The sequence below is a fragment of the Microcaecilia unicolor genome, chromosome 3, assembly GCF_901765095.1.
Source record: "Microcaecilia unicolor chromosome 3, aMicUni1.1, whole genome shotgun sequence".
Lineage (NCBI taxonomy): Eukaryota > Metazoa > Chordata > Amphibia > Gymnophiona > Siphonopidae > Microcaecilia > Microcaecilia unicolor.
Window position 1 is genome coordinate 461,853,234 of NC_044033.1, and position 22,537 is coordinate 461,875,770.

Here is a 22,537-nt window from a genome sequence, read left to right on the forward strand (position 1 = left end):
TAGGAACTTATTCTATAATGGAACCGAGTGCACATAAAGATGGTGTAAGTACAGGTGCCCAAGGCAGAAGGAACTATGTAAGTTTAGTGTGTAAGTGATAGCCCCACACATGTGTACACCCCCTTGCAAATATGCACTACGTAAGTCATACAGGGAGTGGAGTAGAAGCTTCATGGTTAGAGCAGAGGGCTGGGAAATGGAAAGCCCAAGTTCAAAACCCACAGTGGTTCCTTGGGCAAGTTACTTAACCCTCCATGCCCTGGGTCTAATGCGCGGCAGATTCTGGCAACATTGCCAATCTGGGTCATGCCCATTCAATGTTGCGCAACAGCAACATAACGGTGTCTCGTACTGCGTCAGAGAAGACAATGGCAAACCACACAAAGAAAATCACAAGGGGAGGGGGTGACCACACTGTGTGATCAACAGGAGTCAGTGTGACTCAAGGGTGCATCTGAATCTGAAAGTTTGGATGTGTATTTAATTACAGTATATGAACAATATTTATCTGTTCAATGATGGCATATTGTTAAAAGAAATCACTTATATAACAAGCTCAATGCTGACTCCATAAGTGATTCTGGCACACATCATATAAAAGGCTTTAATCTTTGTACACTATACTGAGCTTAGACCTTTGTTTATAGTTATCTGATGTTTAAAATATAGTACTTTTCTAGCCTGTATACCAGTGGCGTAGCCACAGGTGGGCTTGGGTGGGCCAGGGCCCACCCATTTATGACTCAGGCCCACCCAACAGTAGCACATGTTTAGTGGTAACTGGTGGGAATCCCAAGCTCCGCCAGCTGAAGATTTCCCCCTGATGGTAACAAAAACGCTACTCTCCATGACACTGGCACCTGCGCATGCTCAGTTTTCAATGCATTCCTGCTGCCAAGGTGGAAAGAAGCGTTTTCCCACCAGCTGAGATTTTGTTTTTGGAGGGGGGGGGGGGGGGGAGAACACATGGTGCCCACCCAATTCTTGCCTAGGCCCACCCAAAATCTGTTGTCTGGCTACGCCCCTGCTGTATACACTAATCTAACATGGTGGCATTAGAACAATTTCTCCTTCAATGCCTTCTTTCCATTGAAGCACACTGAATACACATACCAGTTACTCAGTAAAACATAGAAATATGACAGCAGATAAAGGCCATATGACCCATCCAGTCTGCCCATCCTCCTTAACATGCATAACTGCCCATTTGAAGGGTGAAAAATGGAATATGAACTGCATCAGCTCCATCTCCACTTTATGAAGCCCTCTCACTCCTCTATCACCCGTGGCAATCAAAAAGAGGCCAATTTTAGGACTGTGGGAGTTAGACCGGCTAATTCCTTGGTCCGCAGTAAGACCCAATATTTAATGATGGGCCATTTCCAGTAACCGGCATTGAATATCTGATTTATCTTTGTCTGTCCAGAATTTAACCAGCATTGTTATGGAATACGTTTTGATTTCTGCCCAGAAATCTCTGAGCAATATATAGAATCTGGGGGATAATGTTTTGCACCAGACTAGATTTGGTAAATGGTTGAGAAAGATGCAATTGTTTTTAAAGGCTTCTGGGTATTTATTAGTCTGTTGCAGAAGCATGCTCAGGGATGTGTGGGCTTGTAGCTCACTGACCTGTATGTTTGTTTGTTTGTTTGTTTTCTTCATTGTTCCATATTATATGTTGTTATATGTTTTTATAAATATTATATTGCTTTAAAATCAATAAATAAAACTTGCCAAAGTACACCCAAGCGTTTCAAATCTATGTTGGTCATGTCAGTCTGTGGTGGGTTCTCTACAACATTTGCTTTTCTCTTGTAATCTTCAGTCATAATGGAGGTCGGTTTGGGGCACCACTCAGAAAATATTTACAATCCAAGACGCTCTATCTTTTAAAATACTAATCCTCAACGCTTCGACTCCTTACTTGTCACTTCCTCCTAAATATGCCAAACTGTTTAACTTAATGATTTCTGTTGCTCTTCATCTGATTGCATTGCATTGGAAGAATAATCAGCTTGTTTCATATCACGAATGGTAGAATCTGCTGTGTTCTTATAGGCGATATCAGGAACTGGCTGTCATAAGATTTGGATGCATCTCCTCTTTCCATAGAGCATGGTCGCTGCTAGACAACCACGTGACTTGTGAACAGAATTAGCTCTCTAAAGTATGTTGCGCATACTGTCCTGTTTTATTTTTATCAGCTCACTGACCTGTATGGTTTTTTTTGGGGGGGGGGTTCTTCATTGTTCCATATTATATGCTGTTATATGTTTTTATAAATATTATGTTGCTTTAAAATCAATAAATAAAGTTAAAAAAAGAAGATATAACTTCATCATGTATCATCAGTTTCCAAATTCTATCAATACCTTTACTTTCTAATTCAGTGAAAAAATAAATATTATGGCTCTGGAAAAAAAAATCCCTAAGGTATAGATGTAAGAGTATTTACTTGGCTAAAGGGGTTTTTGGAAAATAGAACCTATATAGTAAAAAATCAAAATTTGCTACCTAAGGGACCCTTTTATTAAGGTGCGCCGAAAACTGGGCTGTGATAGTATAGGCACGTGTTTTGGGCAGATTCATTTTTCAGGATCCCTGTAAAAAAGGCCTTTTTTAAACTTTTGCCAAAAATGGACATGCTGTAAAATAAAAATTGGCATGCGTCCATTTTGGGCCTGATACCTTACCACCAGCTGATTGACTTAGCAGTAAGGTCTCATGCGGTAACCGTGCAGTAATCGTCTACGTGCATAGAATGATGATTATTGCCCAATTTCTGCTGCGTGCCAGAAAATACAAATTATTTTCCGGCGCGCGTATCAGACACACATCAAAAATGAAATTACCACAAGGGCCACGCGGTAGCCGGGTGGTAACTCAAAACTGACATGCATTGGGCACGCGTAGGCGCCTACGAGGCTTAGTAAAAGGGCCCCTAATTTGTGGAGGGCTGTAAGAGGGGTCTCCCAGGGATCTCTCCTTTGAATCCAATTCTATTCAATGTTGTCATGAACACCCTGGATAAATTTCTGATTAATCTGGAGGTAAACTACTATATATATGCAGATGATGTTCCTCTGTTCATACCCATAAAGTGTAAAATTTTCATTCCAACATGATCTGTCCAGGCTTGTATGGATGCTGTTGAATTGTGGTCACAAAATTATCATCTTAAGCTAAATGCTGATAAAACAAAAATGATCTGGCTAGGGACTTTGACACCACCATTACTGATTGATTGATTGATTGATTGATTGACTGATTGTTGTATTACCTATGAATAATTTGTTGCCACCATGAAGGTATAAGAGTGATTATATTTCCTACTTCTAGGGAGATCTGGATTGCGAATACCTTTGTACAACAACCGTTCTCCCCAAAGCAATTACCAATTGTATCTGTATTTGGTAAGTTACTAATAAAAGGTTTGAATTGCTTTCTCAACTGCACATAGCCTCGGGTGATTTATTTCCCACTAACAAATTATAAGTGGCTGGCCCCTTAGTATTAGGGAGGAGGGATAAATTCACCCTAAAATTCACTTTACTTCCCTGAGCTCCTTAACCAAATTACTGAGGTCCTCACCAAACAGCCATTTTCCACGAAAGGACAACTTAACTAGATGCACCTTTGAAGCTGTGTCTGCTGCTCAGTTCTAAAGCCAAAGATGATGGGCGGTCATCATCAATGATATGCCCTCAGCAAATAACCCTCATCTTATTATAGATCCCATCCACCAAATAAGCCAATCCTGCTTCCAACTGGGTAAACTAAACTAACCCGTCTATGCCAGCCCACTGATGGTATTGCAGACTGGCCTGTGCCACAATGGAGCTGTACACCGAGGCCTGGAGACTCAGCGCCACCACCTCAAAGGCCTGCTTCAAGGCATGATTGAGCTTTCTATCCTGGAGATCCTTCAAGGCAATACCCCCTTCACCAGGAGGGTCATCTTCTTGGTTACTGCCATAACCAAGGAATCCAGCTTTGGAAGGCAGAACTTATCTTTCTCCTCCGCCACCAGTGGGTACAAACGGGCCATGGCCCTCCCCACTCAAAAGCTTGTGTCGGATATGATCCATTCAGCAGAGATAAGATTCTGAGTGTCCAGGTGCATTGAGAAGGCCTTGAGAGGAAACCCAAAGGCTGCGCATGACTGCCGACGATTGCCTGCCAGCTGGTGTTATCGCCATGCTCCTCAATAGAGAGAGCCACCAGTGACTCAGAAATGAGGGAACGCAACTTCTCCCGATGAAACAACCTCCTCCCCGGGAACTCCATTCATTGGATAAATCTCTCTTATCTGTATCCTTCTCCTCCACTGTCGACTCCAGACAGTGGTGTACTGGAGCTGGCTCGCACCGGCTCGCAAGAGCCAGTTGTTAAATTTTCTTCCGGCTTGCGAGACGGTTGTTGAAAACAGTGAGCCAGCTCTGGCTCTCCTCCCTCCCTCCCTCTCTCCCTCCGGATCCGGTCCCTCACCGCCTCACCGACTGCTTGTTCTTCTAATTCTTCGGGGCAGGCAGTCTTGCCTGCCCACTTCCAGTGCTGACTGTCCCCCGCTGCCAGTTCGTGCTTTTAAAATGGCTGCCAAGACTTCCAGAGGCGGCCTCGCGAGACTTCTTCTGAAGACTCGGTGGCCATTTTGAAGCACGAATCGGCATCGCGGGCAGTCAGCGCTGAAAGCGGGCAGGCAAGACTGCCTGCCCTGAAGAATTCGAAGAACAAGCGGTTGGTGAGGGACCGGATCGGGAGGGAGGGAGGGAGGAGAATTTGCCAAACAACTTGGGAGGGGGTGGCAAGGGGAAAAGGGAGTCGCTGCTGGGCATGGGTGGATGGAGGGGGTTGCTGGGTATGGGTGCATGCAGAGCAGGGGAGAGGAGGGTCACTGCTGGACATGGGTGCATGCAGGCCAGGGGAGAGGAGGGGAGAGAGAAGAAATGCTGGACATGGATAGAGGGGAGAGAATAGTGAGGAAGGAGATAAGATGAGGGAAAAGGAAGAGAGGAGAAAAACTGCACATGGATGAAGAAAATAGGCAGAAGCTGAGGACCAGAAATGAAGAAGAAAGGAGGAAAGGAAAGAAATAAATGGAAAGGAAGCCCTGGAAACGGAGTTAAGAGGACAGATAGCAGCAGAATTGGATACTGGGCCAGCATGATCAGAAAAACAGTCACCAGACAACAAAGGTAGAAAAAAATCATTTTATTTTCATTATAGTGTTTGGAATATGTTCACTTTGAGAATCAGGTGCTCAACATTAAAAGTTTATATTTGTTTACGGCATTTTATCGCACATTAAACATGAATTAGATTGGAACCTGGGATCATTTAATTTTTTTTTCCTGGAGGAATGCATTGCCACCCCCCCCCCCCCCCCCCCCCAGGCTCTCTCCCCAGGCATAGCCAGCTCTGCAATTTGGGGGGGGCGCAGAGGGGGACCAGGGAGAGAGCCTTTTGTTAAACATTTACCAGCACATCACTGACTCCAGACTCCATTCCTTTTATCTTGCTACACCATATGCCTGGAATAGATTTCCTGAGCCATTACATCAAGCTCCATCTCTAGCCATCTTCAAATCTCAGCTAAAAGTCCACCTTTTTGAAGCTGCTTATAACTCCTAACTCCTATTCACTGCTTCAACAGGTAGGCCTGATGGAGTTGCAATACAAACTTAGGGAAAAAAGGCACCTCCTGAACCTGCACTACTCCCAGAAGTCCCACACAGGAACAGTCACCCTGAGAACAAGCCTCATGCTCACTCTCAATGACGGACAATGCTCTCGCTAAAATGGACACCGCTCCTGCATCTCCCTTAGATAACCCACATGGCTGAAGCCTTGGAGAACCAGCCACTGATGCAGGGACCCACTCCATCCCCGCAGTGCCACCTTCAAAACAGCTATCTTCCCAGTAGCCGCTTCCAATGGACAAGTGAAATCCGGCCTGCACTCCATGCAGCAGCCCAAAGCAGCACACCAGGCTCCGTACTTTGAGCAGCACTTCACCTCTCCACAGGCACCAACATTGTGGCCCAAAGCCCCATCGACCGAACCCTTGTTTCTAGCCCACAAGCTACCTCTTCCAGATCTCCTTCACCCCTCTGGTGCCTCTTCTGATTACTAGGCACGAACCGCTGATACAGTGTGGACTGCATCCCCGAGAAGAAGGAAGCTCCCAAATCCAGACCCATCAGAGAGCAGCACTCACTTCACTCCACACACCATGCTGACAGCACACCATGCCCTGACTCCTTCAAAAGGAGGCCCCAGCGGCTGTCTGCCTCTCGCACTGCCTTTCCCTTTTTTTTATACCAGCTGTTGAACAGGGTCCCAGAGAGGGCAGATGAAGACAGGCAGGCAGATCACTCCTCAACTGAGAAAGATGAGTGACAGGGACCCGCACCACCAAGTATGACACCCTCACCCAGGCCCTCTGGAGCCCAACTGGAAACCAACCACCAGCTAGGCCTCAGGAAAAAAAACAGAAAAGTCACATCTATCCACCTGCTGGAGATAGAAAATACTGAGGGGCTGAGCTAGAGGTCTGAGTATATAGTCTATAGCTCAGCTCTGTGTTCTCTATCTCCTCCTGCTGATTGATGGATATGACTATTCACACACATCCTAGAATAGTGAGAAGATATGTAATGGAATTAGGTGCTTACATTTGCACCACATTTCAGTTGGTGCAAATGACTGCGCCTAAGTTAGGCATGATTCCTGGGGGTAAACACTATTCTATAAACTGTGTCTAACTTGGCTTATAGAATAGCACATTTTTCTGTGCTGATTTTTTTGGCTCCATAAATAGAATCTAGCCCTAAGTGTATGTGCCATGTTCATTCAAGAGGTTAGATTGATTGGCTGTTGGTTTGTAATATTACAAAGCGAGTGTATTATTGCAATTATTGTTGAATGTGTTTTCAATATTTATGATCCACTTTGAATCTTTGGTTGGTTAAGCACACAATACATACTCAAATTAAATTAAATTAAATTAAGTCAGTCAGGGGCAAAATGTTTGAAAACAGTACTTTAACTGGATAGCTCTTTGTTTCAGCTGGTTAAACCTTTTTATAAACTCCTCTTTTTCTACCTCTCATTTGGAAATTTATTTTGCCTCCAAACAGCAAGATAGAAAGGGATTTCTTTTGCATAATTATTTCCAACATCCCATATGTTGGAAAGCATTGAAGGATGTGCATGCATAAAATGTATTCATGCAAAATCTGTCAAAGTCAAGTTAGTATAAAAGACCAAAATGAGCCAAGTCTTTTTCACTGCAAAACGACACCATAAAACATATACACTAATGCCAAGAATCTCCCTACCTACCAGGCAAAGAGGAATAATTGTTCCTAAACAAAATCTAGCCCTGTTAAACTTGATTCCCATAACTGTGCTTAGATAAATTAAACATTTGCAAATATTTTACAGATACTGGCTGTGTTCACTAGTTGTATAAAGGCCACGCATACATAAATGCATACACACATAAGGAAGTACTATATCGTAGTCCACAGACTGTTTTAATTTTTTTAGAGAGGGCACCCGTACAGGGGCTCTTTCAGAGCTGCATTGGCCCAAGATAACTATCATAGGGGGCAATAATCAATCAAGCTCACAATGATGCAAACTCTGCAGATACTTTTTGCTAGTGGGATTCACTCCAATAATCCAAACGGGAAAGGATGGGAAGGGGGTTTGAATTTAGCTCATGCCTTTTTCAGTAATAGCTCAAAGTGAATTACATTCAGAACAAAAGGTATTTTCCTTGCCCCCAGAGGGCTTACATACTAAAAGGGCAATACTTAAACTAGGTACATGCAGTTAGACCTCCTTGAATGTGTAAGTGCACAGAAAAATAGTATAAAGATGAGACTTTTTCACCACAGGCTAGACAATCCTCTGCTGCTAAAGATCAGAAACAGAGGCTATGATAATTGCTAGGGGAGTAGTATAAACACATTTCTTTAATCCATTGGAATGGTAAAGGAAAGGGGTGGGACTTGATATATCATCTTCCTATGGCTACAATCAAAGTGGTCTACATATTATATACAGGTACTATCATTAGGCTACTCCTTCAAAGGACAAGTGTTTATTTATTTATATTCCACATTATCTCAAATAGGATTCAAGTTCAATGTGGTTCATAATATAACAAAAGTAGAACTGACAAAGAGTATGTTTGTAATACATAGGATAGAATGTGAATACGGACAGAGTTGTTGTTATTGCAAGTTTAGTTAGAAGGTTAGTTATTTCTATCGTTACAGGTCAATCTTATCAAGTGAGTTGTCAGTTTACAAACTATGAGATAGTCTTCAGTTTGATGGAGTTGTTTGGGCAAAGAGTTCCATCTGGTTGTATTTTGGTATGAAAATCCAGCATTGTGGATAGTTTTATATTTGATTTTATTACATTGAGGGAAGTGTACTACATGAAAGTCTCTGGATGATTTTTTAGCATTGCGTGTTGATAGATCTATAAGATTCTTCATGTAAGGCAGTAATTAAATTGAAAGAAGGTCAGAGTCTTACAGCAAAGAAAGAAGAGATGGGAGAATATTTCTTCACTCAAAATATAATTAAACTCTGGAATTTGTTGCCAGAGAATGTAGTAAAAGCAGTTAGCTTACCAGGGTTTAAAAAAGGTTTGGTTAATTTCCTAAAAGCCCATAAGACATTATTAAGATTGACTTGGGAAAATCCACTGCTTATTTACAAGCAGCATATAATCTGTTTTACTGTTCTGGGATCTTGCCAGGTATTTATGACCTGGATTGGCCATTGTTGGAAACAGGATAGTAGCCCTGATGGACCTTCGGACAGTCTCAGTATGGCAACAGGTCACTACATAGGGCAATCCTCTGATGAAGCAACAGAGTGAAATGGGTGCCTGTTGGGATCCAATATAAATTAAAATAAGTGCCTTGCTTATTGTTTTTTACAAACGTTAGTATTAGATGAAGAATATATATATATATATATATATATATATATATATATATATATATATATATATATATATATATATATATAAGTTTTGAATTTGATTTTTGAATTTTGAGTTGTTGCACATTTGCACGTTTTGCACAATATTGAAATATGGAAATAAGGAGGTTTTTGGCTCATGATTGAATGGTCACGATGAGATTTGAGAGTTCAGCCTTATTGCCTGGTGTGTTATAAGGTTCACGCGTTATCTGAAACCTCCCCCCCCCAAAAAAAAAAAATTATTATAGGTAAGTAAGTCTAGCCTATATATTTGGTGGTTGAAATATTCTTATGAAAGCCATAGTCCAGTGTTAGGTGAGCTGAGCTAACAACAGGTAGATGTTGAGACTTCAAGCAGAGTCCAGCAGAGGGAAAGCTTCTTCAAAGACCAACAATTTTAGAAACAAAATGAAATGCAAGCTCATCTCCAGTCAACTTTTGGGTTGATATCAATGACAGTCCTGCATCTGGGGAACATTATGCCCACTTATTTTAAATATTTGCCATTGTATTGCAAAATACCTAAAATCAACAAATATAAATATTCCAGAGGTGCTTGTTGGAGTAGCATTAACAGACATCAAGAAAGCAGTTCCACATAAATAGAATGATCATCGTAGGTCAAGTACCCCAAGGCATCTAGACTGACAGGGTGTAACAGTATAATACATCATTGTACAGGTAAGTCACAGGAAAGCTTTTGAAGCAAAAAGTGCAGTATTGTGTGCGCTATTTTCATTTTAGCATGCACTATTTTACATATAAGAGCAGTAATAAAATCTCATATAAAGGATTACCTCTATTTTCATAGTGGGGTCTTTATTACAATGGAAATAGGGCTTGAAAGAGGGAAAGGTTTCAGCCCTGGTTTTGAGTTTGTACCTGCTATGCAAGGAGAAGCCTTAGGTAGGGCTTACACAAAATTATGCCAATACATGACTCAAGGGGTTTAGAGAATTCATGTGATTTTATATTTAAACATAAACAAATTTGGGGAACCACTAGTTATCACCATAGGGAGACAAATGGCTGTCCTTTTCAGGTTTACAGTAAGATGGTGGGCAAAGCACTTAAAATAGTCAGGATGAAGGAACCAGTGTGATTGTGCCATGAGAAAATGGCGATTTCACTCTAGAGATTCAACAGAAGGCACAGAATTATAGAGCAGTACAGCATCATTGACATGCACCACACATGTAGCCAAGAAAGGATGAGAGTAAAATACAAGAGTAGGGTTGGCCTTGCTCTACAATGCAACTTGTTGTACAGACGCTGTAAGGTAGAGGTATAGCGAGTGAACCTACTGAAATTAACATCAGCAAAGACTGTTTAAACCTCAACCAGGAGCCTCTCCTGGCTATTAAATAACTTTGAATATTGATCCCAGAATCGCTAATTAAATTTGGGGAGTGCTTTATAAATAATGACATATTAATTCTTTTAGTTGGCCTGGTCTTGTTGTATCTGATATAGAATCTGGCTGATAACTTATAGTATTCTATAAGTTATACATGTAATTGTAAATCCCATCCCCATTTCCATATGTAAGCTTACCTCTCAAATATGTGTAATATAAGTTATACACATATTTACTGAATAATGCTTTGGCTGAATTTTGGCATTTACATGCATTATGCACACAGACACACACATATAATATTATTCTAATTATTTACATGCATAATCGGCTCATAAATTTTAGAGCCTACTTTATGGAATTACACCCTATGGTAAATGTCAAATTTTTGCGTAAGCGCTGTTCTATAAATACACACGTATATTACATAGCCAATATTTGACAGATAGGTATACACATGGGTAGAGTCAGGGCAGAGCATGAGCAGGACTCACACTTATGCACATATGGATCCTTTTACAAAGGCATGCTAGACTTTTTAGTGTGTGCTAAAAACTAGCACACACTAAATTTTAGAGATGCCCATATATTTCTCTGGGCATTTCTAGCATTTAGCGTGCACTAAAAAAGTTAGTGCGCCTTTGTAAAAGGACCCCATAACTTGTTGAATACTATAATTAACATATATCTCCAGCATTTAGGTGCTATCACTTACACCAGATCTATGGCTGGCATTAGTGCTTGTACCTAATAGCATACATGTCTATTGGGCTCATTTTCGAAAGAGAAGGACGCCCATCTTTCGACATAAATTGGAAGATGGACGACCTTCTCACAGGGTCATCCAAATCGGTATAATCGAAAGCCGATTTTTGGATGTCCCCAACTGCTTTCCATCACAGGGACGGCCAAAGTTCAAGGAGGTGTATCAGAGGTGTAGCGAAGGCGGGACTTGGGCGTGCCTAACACTTGGATGTCCTCGACCCATAATCGAAAGAAACAAGGATGTGCCTGACGAACACTTGGACGACTTTACCTGGTTATGTTTTTCTTACGACCAAGGCACGAAAAGGTGCCCAAAATGACCAGATGACCACCGGAATCAGGGATGACCTCCCCTTACTCCCCCAGTGGTCACTAACCCCCTCCCACCCTCAAAAAATATCTTTCAAAATATTTTGTGCCAGCCTTAGATGTCATACTCAGATCCATGACAGCAGTATGCAGATCCCTGGAGCAGTTTTAGTGGATGCAGTGCACTTCAGGCAGGCAGACCCAGGCCCATTCCCCCCTACCTGTTACGTTTGTGGAGGAAACAGCGAGCCCTCCAAAACACACCACAAACCCACTGTACCCATATCTAGGTGCCCCCCTTCACCCATAAAGGCTATGGTAGTGGTGTACAGTTGTGGGTGGTGGGTTTTTGGGGGTTGGGGGGCTCATCACACAAGGTAAGGGAGCTATGTACATGGGAGCAATTTATGAAGTCCACTGCAACTACAAATGCTGGCTCCTCCCACGACCAAATGGCTTGCATTTGGTCGTTTCTGAGATGAACATCCTTGGTTTCGATTATCGCTGAAAATCAGAAACGACCAAGTCTAGGGATGACCAAAATTCAGGGTTTGGACATCTCTGACAGTATTATCGAAATGAAAGATCTTGTTTCGAAAATACAGGTTTCCCCGCCCCTGGATTGGGACGTTTTGCGAGGACGTCCTCATCAAAACTTGGATGTTCCTTTTGAAAATGCCCCTCCACGTGTCTACTTTCCGTTAGAGAATAGGAGCATTATAGGTAGACTGTTATTGAATGATCTCAAATTCTGCCCATTACCAGTAAAGTATGTATTTACCACTAGATTCTATATAGCGCGCCTAGAGATCCGCGCTGAAATCCAGGCAGATTCTATAACAATGCATGTAAATTAATAGGCTTAACAAGCTAGTTAATGTTGATAACAGCACTTAACAAGCAATAATGAGCACTAATTGTCAATAATTCAAATTTACATGCACAACTCACTAACCAGCTCATTTTCGAAAGAGAAGGGCACCCATCTTTCGACACAAATCGAGAGATGGGCATCCTTCTCTCAAGGTCAGCCAAATCGGCATAATCAAAAGCTGACTTGGCCGTTCCTCAACTGCTTTCCGTCGTGGGGATGACCAAAGTTCACAGGGGCATGTTGGCAGTGTACTGAAGGCGGGACAGGGGCATGGTTAACAGATGGGCATCCTCGGCCAATAATGAAAAAAAGAAGGGCATCCCTGACGAGCATTTGGCCGACTTTGCTTGGTCCAATTTTTTTTCAAGTCCAAGCTTCGAAAAGGTGCCCGAACTGACCAGATGACCACCAGAGGGAATCGGGGTTCACCTCCCTTACTCACCCAGTTGTCACCAACCCCCTCCCACCCAATAAAACAAATTAAAAAACATTTTTGCCAGCCTCAAATGTCATACCCAGCTCCATGACAGCAGTATGCAGGTCCCTGGAGCAGTTTAGAGTGGGTACTGCAGTGCACTTCAGGCAGGCGGACCCAGGCCCATCCCCCCCTACCTGTTACACTTGTGGTGGTAAATGTGAGCCCTCCAAAACCCACCCGAAACCCACTGTACCCACATGTAGGTGCCCCCCTTTACCCTTTAAGGGCTATGGTACTGTTGTACAGTTGTGGGAAGTGGGTTGGGGGGATTGGGGGGGCTCAGCACCCAAGTTAAGGGAGCTAATCACCTTGGAGCAATTTGTGAAGCCCACTGCAGTGCCCCTTAGGGTGCCCGGTTGGTGACCTGGCAAGTGAGGGGGGATCAGTGCACTATGAATGCTGGCTCCTCCCACAACCAAATGGCTTGAATTTGGTCATTTTTGAGATGGGCGGCCTCGGTTTTCATTATCGGCAAAAACCAAGGTCACCCATCTCTAAGGCTGGCGATATCAACATTGAGGTTGACCATCTCTAAGGTTGACCTAAATGTTGAGATTTGGGTGCCCCCGACCATATTATTGAAACGAAAGATGTACGCCCATCTTCTTTCGATAATATGGGTTTCCCCGCCCCTTCGCTGGGCCGTTCTTACAGATGGGCGCCCTTAGAGATGGGTTTCCCCGTTCGATTATGCCCTTCCACGTGCTTCAAAGTGCCTTCACCTCCAACTCCCCCTTCACTTTCTCCCCAGACTTTGGCTGTGTACTTTCATGATAAGGTTCACAAGATGAAATTTGAATTCTCAACCAAGTCACCTCCACCTCTCCTTCCCTTAGTCAATTCTCTCAACCCTCCTTCAACACCTGCCTCCTTTTCTTCCTTTTCTGAAATCACTGAAGAGGAAACTGCACATTTTCTTTCCTCCTCGAAACTACTTGTTCCTCTGATCCTATTCCCACCCATCTACTTAGCACTATCTCTCCTACTGTCATCCCTTTTATCTGTCATATCCTCAATCTTTCACTTTCCACTGCGACTGTTCCTGATGTCTTCAAACATTCCGTAGTCATACCACTCCTTCAAAAACCTTTATTGGAACCTATCTGTCCTTCCAATTATCGCCCCATCTCCATCCTCCCTTTCCCATCCCAACCATTCCATGGTTGCGTGCTGTTCACCGCCATTGTCTTGACATTCTTTCATTTCAAGCTATTCTTGATCCACTTCAATCTGGCTTTCGCCCTCTTTATTCAACTGAAACAGCGGTTGCTAAAGACTCCAATGACCTGTTCCTGGCCAGATCCAAAGGTCTCTATTCTATCCTCATCCTTCTCGATCTATATGCTGCTTTTGACACTGTTGATCATCGCCTACACCTTGATACACCGTCCTAACTTGGATTTCAGGGCTCTGTTCTTTCCTGGTTTTCTTCTTATCTCTCCCAGCGTACCTTTAGTGTATACTCTAGTGGATCCTCCTCCACTTCTGTCCCACTATTAGTTGGTGTACATCAGGGATCTGTCCTGAGACCTCTTCTTTTCTCCATCCATACTGCTTCCCTTGGTACTCTGATCTCATCCCATGGTTTTCAGTATCACCTTTATGCTGATGACTCCCAGATCTACCTCTCCACACCAGAAATCTCAGCAGGAATCAGCCTGCCTGTCTGACATTGCTGCCTGGATGTCTTACCACCATCTGAAACTAAACATGACCAAGACTGAGTTTCTTATCTTTCCCCCTTAAACCAACCTCTCCTCTTTCCCCAGTCTCTACCTCTTTGGATAACACTTTCATCCTCCCTGTCTCTTCAGTTCATAAGCTTGGGGTCATCTTTGACTCCTTTCTCTCCTTCTCTGCACATATTCAACAGACTGCTAAAATCTGTCTTTTCTTTCTCTATAATATCACCAAAATTCATCCTTTCCTTTCTGAGCACAGTACCAAAACCCTTATCCACACTCTTATAACCTCTTGCTTTCACTATTGCAACTTGCTTCTCACAGGTCTCCCACTTAGCCATCTCTCTCCTCTTCAATCTGTTCAAAATTCTACTGCACGATTTATATTCCACCAGTGTAACTATGCTCATATTAGCCCTCTCTTCAAGTCACTTCACTGGCTCCTTATCCATTTCCACACACAGTTCAAACTCCTCTTATTGACTTACAAGTGCATTCACTCTGCAGCACCTCAGTACCTCTCCACTCTTATCTCTCCCTACACTCCTCCCCTGAAACTCTGTTCCCTGGGTAAATCTCTCTTATCTGCACCCTTCTCCTCCACCGCTAACTCCAGACTCTGTTCCATTTATCTTGCTGCACCATATGCCTTGAATAGCTTCCTGAGCTGGTATGTCAAGCTCCATCTCTGGCTGTCTTCAAATCTAGGCTAAACGCCCACTTTTTTTATGCTGCTTTTAACTCCTAACCCTTACTCACTTGTCCGGTACTCATGTTTTATCATTCTCACCTTAGTATTTATTTATTTGTTACATTTGTACCCCACATTTTCCCACCTATTTGCAGGCTCAATGTGGCTTACATAGTACCGTAAAGGCGTTCGCCAGTCAGTTGATAACAAATACAAGGTTATATTGTGGTCGAATGAGGTAGGTGTGTATCACACACCATGAGGGTCGAAGGGAATGAAGATTGTATATTGGTTATGTTGTGTTGCTGGGTGTGGGGATTTACGTTGGATCGGTGGGGTAAGCCTTTTTGAAGACGGTGGTTTTAAGTGATTTCCTGAAGTTTAGATGGTCATGGATTATTTTCACAGCTTTTGGGAGTCCATTCCATGGTAGTGCGCTTATGTAGGAGAAGCTGGATGCGTAAGTTGTTTTGTATCTAAGTCCTTTGCAATTTGAGTAATGTAAGTTTAGGTAAGATCGTGATGATCCAATTCTGTTTCTGGTTGGTAGATCTATAAGGTCTGTCATGTATCCTGGGACTATGCCGTAGATAATTTTGTGGACCAAGGTGCAAATTTTTAAGATGATCCGTTCTTTGATTGGGAGCCAGTGTAGCTTTTCTCGGAGGGGTTTGGCACTTTCGAAGCGTGTTTTACCAAATATCAGCCTGGCAGCTGTATTTTGGGTGGTCTGGAGTCTTTTTGCGAGTTGTTCTTTACAGCCCGCATAGATTCCATTGCAGTAATCTGCATGGCTTAGGACCATTGATTGTATTAGGTTTCGAAAACTTTCCCTTGGGAAGAAAGGTTTTATTCGTTTAAGTTTCCACATTGAATAGAAGCATTTTCTTTATTACAGAGTTTACTTGGCTCTCAAGGATAAGGTTGCGATCGATTATGACGCCGAGTATTTTTAGGCTGTCTGAGGTAGGGAGGGTGTGTTCTGGGGTGTTTATGGTTGTGGGTTTGTACTTGTTATGTTGAGATGAGAGGATGAGGCAGTGTGTTTTTTCAGTGGTCAGTTTCAGTTGGAATGAGTTTGCCCAGGAGTCCATGATGTTCAGGCTGTCATTGATTTCATTGGTTATTTCTGTCAAGTCATGACTGAAGGGAATGTAGATTGTGACATTGCAATAAGTAATTCCCTTATCTCTTATTTGTCCTGTTTGTCCTAATTAGATTGTAAGATCTGTCGAGCAGGGACTGTCTCTTTATATCCAGTGTACAGCACTGCGTACATCTAGTAGCGCTACAGAAATGATAAGTAGTAGTAATAGTAAATGTATTCTGTAATGCACTGCGCCTAACTTCTAATGGGCGCAGACAAAAAGGGGTGCCATTATGGGCAAGGAAATGGGCATTTCATAGCCGTTCTGAAATTTATTTGCATATTTATAGAATATGGCCCTCTGCATCTAAATCTATGCTCCATGACTTATGCCAAGTTTTTGTTTGTGTAAATAGAGGCGTATAGTTTTAGGCACTGGGATATCAACCAAGCGCATTCTATATACTGCACCTAAATCTAGGTGCCGCTTATAGAATACACTTAGGTGGAAATGTTTTCTGCACAGATTTTGTAGGACACCATATATAGAATCCCCCCTTAAGGATGAATACTATAAATTGCACCTAAAAAATCAGTGCCAAAAAAAATGCTTAAGCGCTATTCTATAAGCCATGCCTAAAGCTAGGTGTGGTTTATAGAACAGCGCTTAAGCGGAGGGATCACACATAAATTTAGGCATGTCCATTTGCACCAATGAAGATGCTTATGTTTACATGCGGTACCCCTTTATTCTATAATTGGGTGTGTAACTGGACACCACGTCCATGCTCTGCCCTGAAACGCCTATGACCCTCCCATTTCTGTGCCCCCTTTTCCAGGACATGCGTAAAATTTAGGCACAGATCAAGCTCCTAAATTTACGCACGTATATGTTAACTGATTTCAATTAGCACCAATAACTGCTTGTTTAAAAGCCAATTATTGGCATTAATTGGCTCATTATTCAATTAAATTACATGCACAAATTGGGTGCATGCCCAATTTGAGAGCACAGTTTTTGACAACTGCTCATTTACATGCAGATGTGTTCACATACATGCTTAAGGGGGGGGGGGTCCCTTTACAAAGCTGTGGTACAAATTGGCCTTAGCACATCCTTATGCAGGTTTTTCCCGCACACTAAAGCCATTCATAACGCAGTCAGAAAATGACCGATTTTCCATTTTGCGAATTAATGGCCATGCGCTAATGTTGCCGTTAGTGTGCGGCCATTACAAAAAATTAGCATGTGAAGCCCTTACCAGTACCTATTGATGACCTAGAAAAAAAAACAAAATTTAGGATGGGGGTTACTGTTATTTCAGGTTAAAATCACATGAAAAGATATGTGAAATATTATTGACATTTGCCATGTAATTTCAAATGAATGCACATTCCTAATAATTCAATTTCATTTTTGAAGCATGAACTTGAATTTTGTATTCTACTATATACATTTTAGATGTAGACAGAACTAAGGTAGATCTATGCATATATAGATTTTCTACAACACTTTGACCTAGTGGAAAGGAGACAAGAAATAAATTCAATTTGAATTTTGAGTGACATCAATCTGCTCGTATCTGCTAGAGCAGTATTTCCCAAATCCAGTCTGGAGTACCCTTTGCCAGCCTGGTTTTCAGGATATACACAATGAATTTGCATGAACTTGATTTGCATACACTGCCTCCATTATATGCAAATGTATTTCATGCGTACTCATTGTGAATTTGTGAACAAAAACCTGACTGGCAAGGAGTACTCCAGGACCGGACTTGAGTACACTGTGCTAGAGAACTATAGTGTAGCTATTATGCAGCCACATTCTTATACTCACCTGTACAGTTTCTTGTCTCCCTGAGTATTTTCCTATTTGGGTTGTTCCACTGATATAAATACCTAAAACAGGGAACAGAGGCTTCTTTTCAATTTCTCGGTCATCTAGGAACAAAGCTGCATCTTCTTCTGTTACCAAAAGTCGAATTTGGTGCCAGGATCCATCAAATAGCATCTGAAATCATGGGGATATAATTAATTTGAAAGCAAGCATAAATACGTAAGCACAATAACAAAAACTCGCACACTCATATGTGGCTGTTATGTAATGCGGAGGGGCATTTTCAAAAGAAAATCCAGGTCAGAATGGGGACATCCTGCTCATTAACATGCAAATTAAACGTCCATCTCAAAGTCATTTTTGAACAGGAAACACATCAGAATTCCCTGTTCAAAAATATGTGAGAAGGACGTTCTTATGCTGAAAATGTTCAAAATGAACAGCCATTTTCCAAAGTGAAACATCCAAAATATGAATGCCATAAACAGCTACATAGACATCCCTACAGAGCAGAGGGGCAGCCTAGTGATCAGTGCAGTGAACTATAAACCAAGAGGACCCAGGTACCTGTGGTGTTCCTAGGCTGACTGACACCCGGGGCAGATTGCCGATGTGCCCCCCAGGCGAAATTACACCCTCCCCCCACCGGGTGCAGCGTGACCCCCCAGGTGCATTTTTATCTGCTGGAGGGGGTGCCACGCACCTGCTCCAAGTCTGCTCGTTCCATGCTGCCCCCACCGCCCCCCCCCCCCTTGGTAAGCCACTGCCAGGTACTAATCCCACCTTAATTCCTTTATATTTTATTGTGAGCCCTACAGGAACAGATTTTTAAAAAAAAACCCTACTGTACCAAAAGGTACACCACTACAATAGCCATCATACTTGCAGGTGTCTTACAAATTGAGGTGCAGTAGGTATTTCTATGTTGTGGGGATGGGGGGATCACTTATTTGTACAGAAATAAAAGAGTTAAAGTAACAGTTACACCTGGGTTCCATTGTTCAAAGTCTATTGCACTGACCACTAGGCTACTTTTTACAATTGCTTGCTGCTCTATTAGGAATGGCCAATATACCTGAAGCTGTCATAGACCCTGGTATTCAATGTCACTTTCACTTCTTAGGGAGGTTGAAGGGGGTCAGTAGCCACTGGGAAATTAAGGAGGGGTCATGCCTTCATCCTTCCAGTGGTCAGCTGCTCAATCAGGGCACCTTTTGTACCCTGGACATGTTTGAAACAGTTCTAGGTAAAATTATCCTTCTTTTTTTGCTTTGGACGTTTCTTCCTGTTTCATTATCGCTGAAATATGTCCTAATTTTGGTCCTTCCCTGGTCCCACCCACAACACACCTCCAACACACCCCCTTGCTATCTGGACAAACTTCAGTTCAAAATGTCCAAATACTGCTTTTCAAAAATCGCGACTTGGACGTTTTTGGCAGATAACTGCTTTTTTTGACTACTTTGAGACGTCCATCTGCTTCAAAAATGAGTGTCTTAGAAACATAGGGGTAGATATTCAGCCCACGGCATGAGCAGTTTTTTTAGTTACTGTCAGCATTATTCCGGGATATTGAATGCCCATATCCAGCAGACAGCCGAGACCTGTCGCTTCTTTCTCTATAACATCAGCAAAATTCGCCCCTTCCTCTCCGAGCACACCACCCGAACTCTCATCCACTCTCTCATCACCTCTCGCCTTGACTACTGCAACCTACTCCTCACTGGCCTCCCACTTAACCATCTATCCCCCCTTCAATCCATTCAGAACTCTGCTGCCTGTCTTATCTTCTGCCTAGACTGATATGCTCATATCACCCCTCTCCTCAAGTCACTTCACTGGCTTCCGATCAGGTACCGCATACTGTTCAAGCTTCTCCTACTAACCTACAAATGCACTCAATCTGCAGCCCCTCATTACCTCTGTACCCTCATCTCCCCTTACGCTCCTACCTGTAACCTCCGCTCACAGGACAAATCCCTCCTCTCAGTACCCTTCTCCACCACCGCCAACTCCAGGCTCCGCCCTTTCTGCCTCGCCTCACCCTATGCTTAGAATAAACTCCCTGAGCCCATATGCCAAGCCCCCTCCCTGCCCATCTTCAAATCCTTGCTCAAACCCATCTCTTCAATGTCGCTTTCGGCACCTAACCATTGTACCTCTATCCAGGAAATCTAGACTGCCCCCAATTTGATTGACTGCACTTTTTTGTCCTTTAGATTGTAAGCTCCTTTGAGCAGGGACTGTCCTTCTTTGTTAGATTGTACAGCGCTGCATAACCCTGGTAGCACTTTAGAAATGTTAAATAGTAGTAGTAGTGAATGCTGGGCCGTGCCTGGGCACCGGCATTGAATATCCAGGTTATACGGCAAGCAATCTGTTATGCGGTTAAGTGTGATTTTCAATACTTAACCACATAAGTGACACCCTATAATGATAGGACTGATTTTTATGTGGTCCGATTTAACCATTAAACTTATGAATTTGTGCTGAATATCAGCACGTAACCACATAAATGCCAGCTCTGCCCCAGGACTGCCCACAAAATAACAAGCTTTGAGTGTAGTGGTCTGTGGTGGATAGCCCTGCACAAGTGATTTAACTGAACAGGAGCCATTTCTGGCCTGTTAAATTGCTTTGAATATTGACCTCATAGGAATAGAAAAATGAAGATAAATCTCATATTATCCACATCCATTCCTGCATTAATATATACAGTAGGAAGAACAGCAGTAGGAAACTTTCAATGCTCATGCAGTAGATATAGAAATAACATGGGAAGTATTCTTTTATTATTATTCACTATATTCAGTTGGAATTTTCCTTACTATAAAAATTTTATGTGGATTTTGTTCAGGTGTTCTTTTAATCTGGCTTCACTGAAATATCTCCAACTTATTCAATTGACAACTTCTAGATGCAAAAAATGTTTAACCCCTCTACATAAGTGTTGCTATACTGGGACAGACCGAAGATCCATAAAGCCCAGTATCCTGTTTCCTCCCCACCCCCAACATCTCTCATCCTTGTCACAGTCACCACCACCCTCTTCCCCCCCCCCCCCCCCCCAGATCCTGCTGATCGACTTCCACATGGATCAGCCATCTCCTGAGAAAATAAACATCCCCCCAATGTGTACCAGCACTGTTTAAAAAAATTAATCGTGCCGCGGCTGGCAGAACAAGAAGAGGAAAGGAGGGGCGAGGGGGGGGGGGACAAAAACTAAGTGCAGAAAGCTGCTGGGGGGAGGGCAGTGGAGACAGAAGATGCCTACAGCCTAAGCCACACAGAGCAGGAGGATGCCGATGCCAGGAGGGTACCCGAGCCCAAATTTTGGGAGTCAGTTGTTAAAGTAGCTAGTGTGAGCCAGCTCCAATACACCACTATCTCCCCCTGTGTCCAGTATTGCCGCTCCCTCTCCCTTCTTACACCCTTGTAGCCCAGCATCTCTCTGTCCCTCCCCTCTCCTCCACCAATATGGTCCAGCCTCTCCCTTCTCTTCCACCCCTATGGTCCAGCAATTCCCTTTCTCCTCCCCCCTTCCTCCTTATGGTACAGCAACTCCCTATCCCTTCTTCCTTTCCCTTCACCCCTATGGTCCAGTAACTCCCTATCCTCTCTACACCTATGGTCAACCAACTTTCTGTCCTCTCTCTGCCCCTCCACCTTTATGATCCAGCAGTTCTCTGTCCTCTCTTCCTTTCCCTCCACCCCGATGCTGCAGCAACTCCATGTCCTCTCTCTCTCTCTCTCTCTCTCTCTCTCTCTCTTTCTTTTCCCCCTTATGGTCCAGCAGCTCCCTGTCCCCTCTCTCTCTCTCTCTCCCTCCCTTTCCCACACCTCAAAGTGAAGCTTCAGTGTTCAGCAGGGCAGCAGCTCAGAGAGGAGAGCCTACTCAGGAAATCCAGCCTGATGCCAAGAGAAGTAGCTACACATATCCCAGTACCATGCACCTTTCCAGGTTGTGTAAGTGGCAAACTGCACAGTAAAAATAAAAGCCTGCTAAGCATGGTTTAGCCCCTACACATAGTAACGTAATTTAGTAGATGATGGCAGAGAAAGACCCGCAGGGTCCATCCAGTCTGCCCAACAAGATAACTCATATGTGCTACTTTTTGTGTATACCTGACCTTGATATGTATCTTCCATTTTCAGGGCATAGACCGTAGAAGTCTGCCCAGCACTAGCCCTGCCTCCAACGACTGGCTCTGCCACCCAATCTCGGCTAAGCTTCTGAGGATCCATTCCTTCTGAACAGGATTCCTTTATGTTTATCCCACGCATGTTTGAATTCAGTTACCGTTTTCATCTCCACCACCTCCCGCAGGAGGGCATTCCAAGTATCCACCACTCTCTCCGTGAAAAAATACTTCCTGACACTTTTCTTGAGTCTGCCCCCCTTCAATTTCATTTCATGTCCTCTTGTTCTACCGCCTTCCCATTTAT

The 22,537-nt window shown here is 43.1% G+C and overlaps 1 protein-coding gene across 2 annotated transcripts in view; it reads right to left on the reverse strand.

Moving 5' to 3' along the window:
* Positions 1–22,537, reverse strand: part of COL21A1 (collagen type XXI alpha 1 chain) — a 353,696-nt gene that overhangs the window by 233,003 nt on the left and 98,156 nt on the right. For both annotated transcript variants that reach the window (XM_030198983.1, XM_030198984.1), the window contains exon 6: positions 18,092–18,265. In XM_030198983.1, the coding sequence (XP_030054843.1) occupies positions 18,092–18,265 (174 nt within the window). The remainder of the gene's footprint in view (positions 1–18,091; positions 18,266–22,537) is intronic.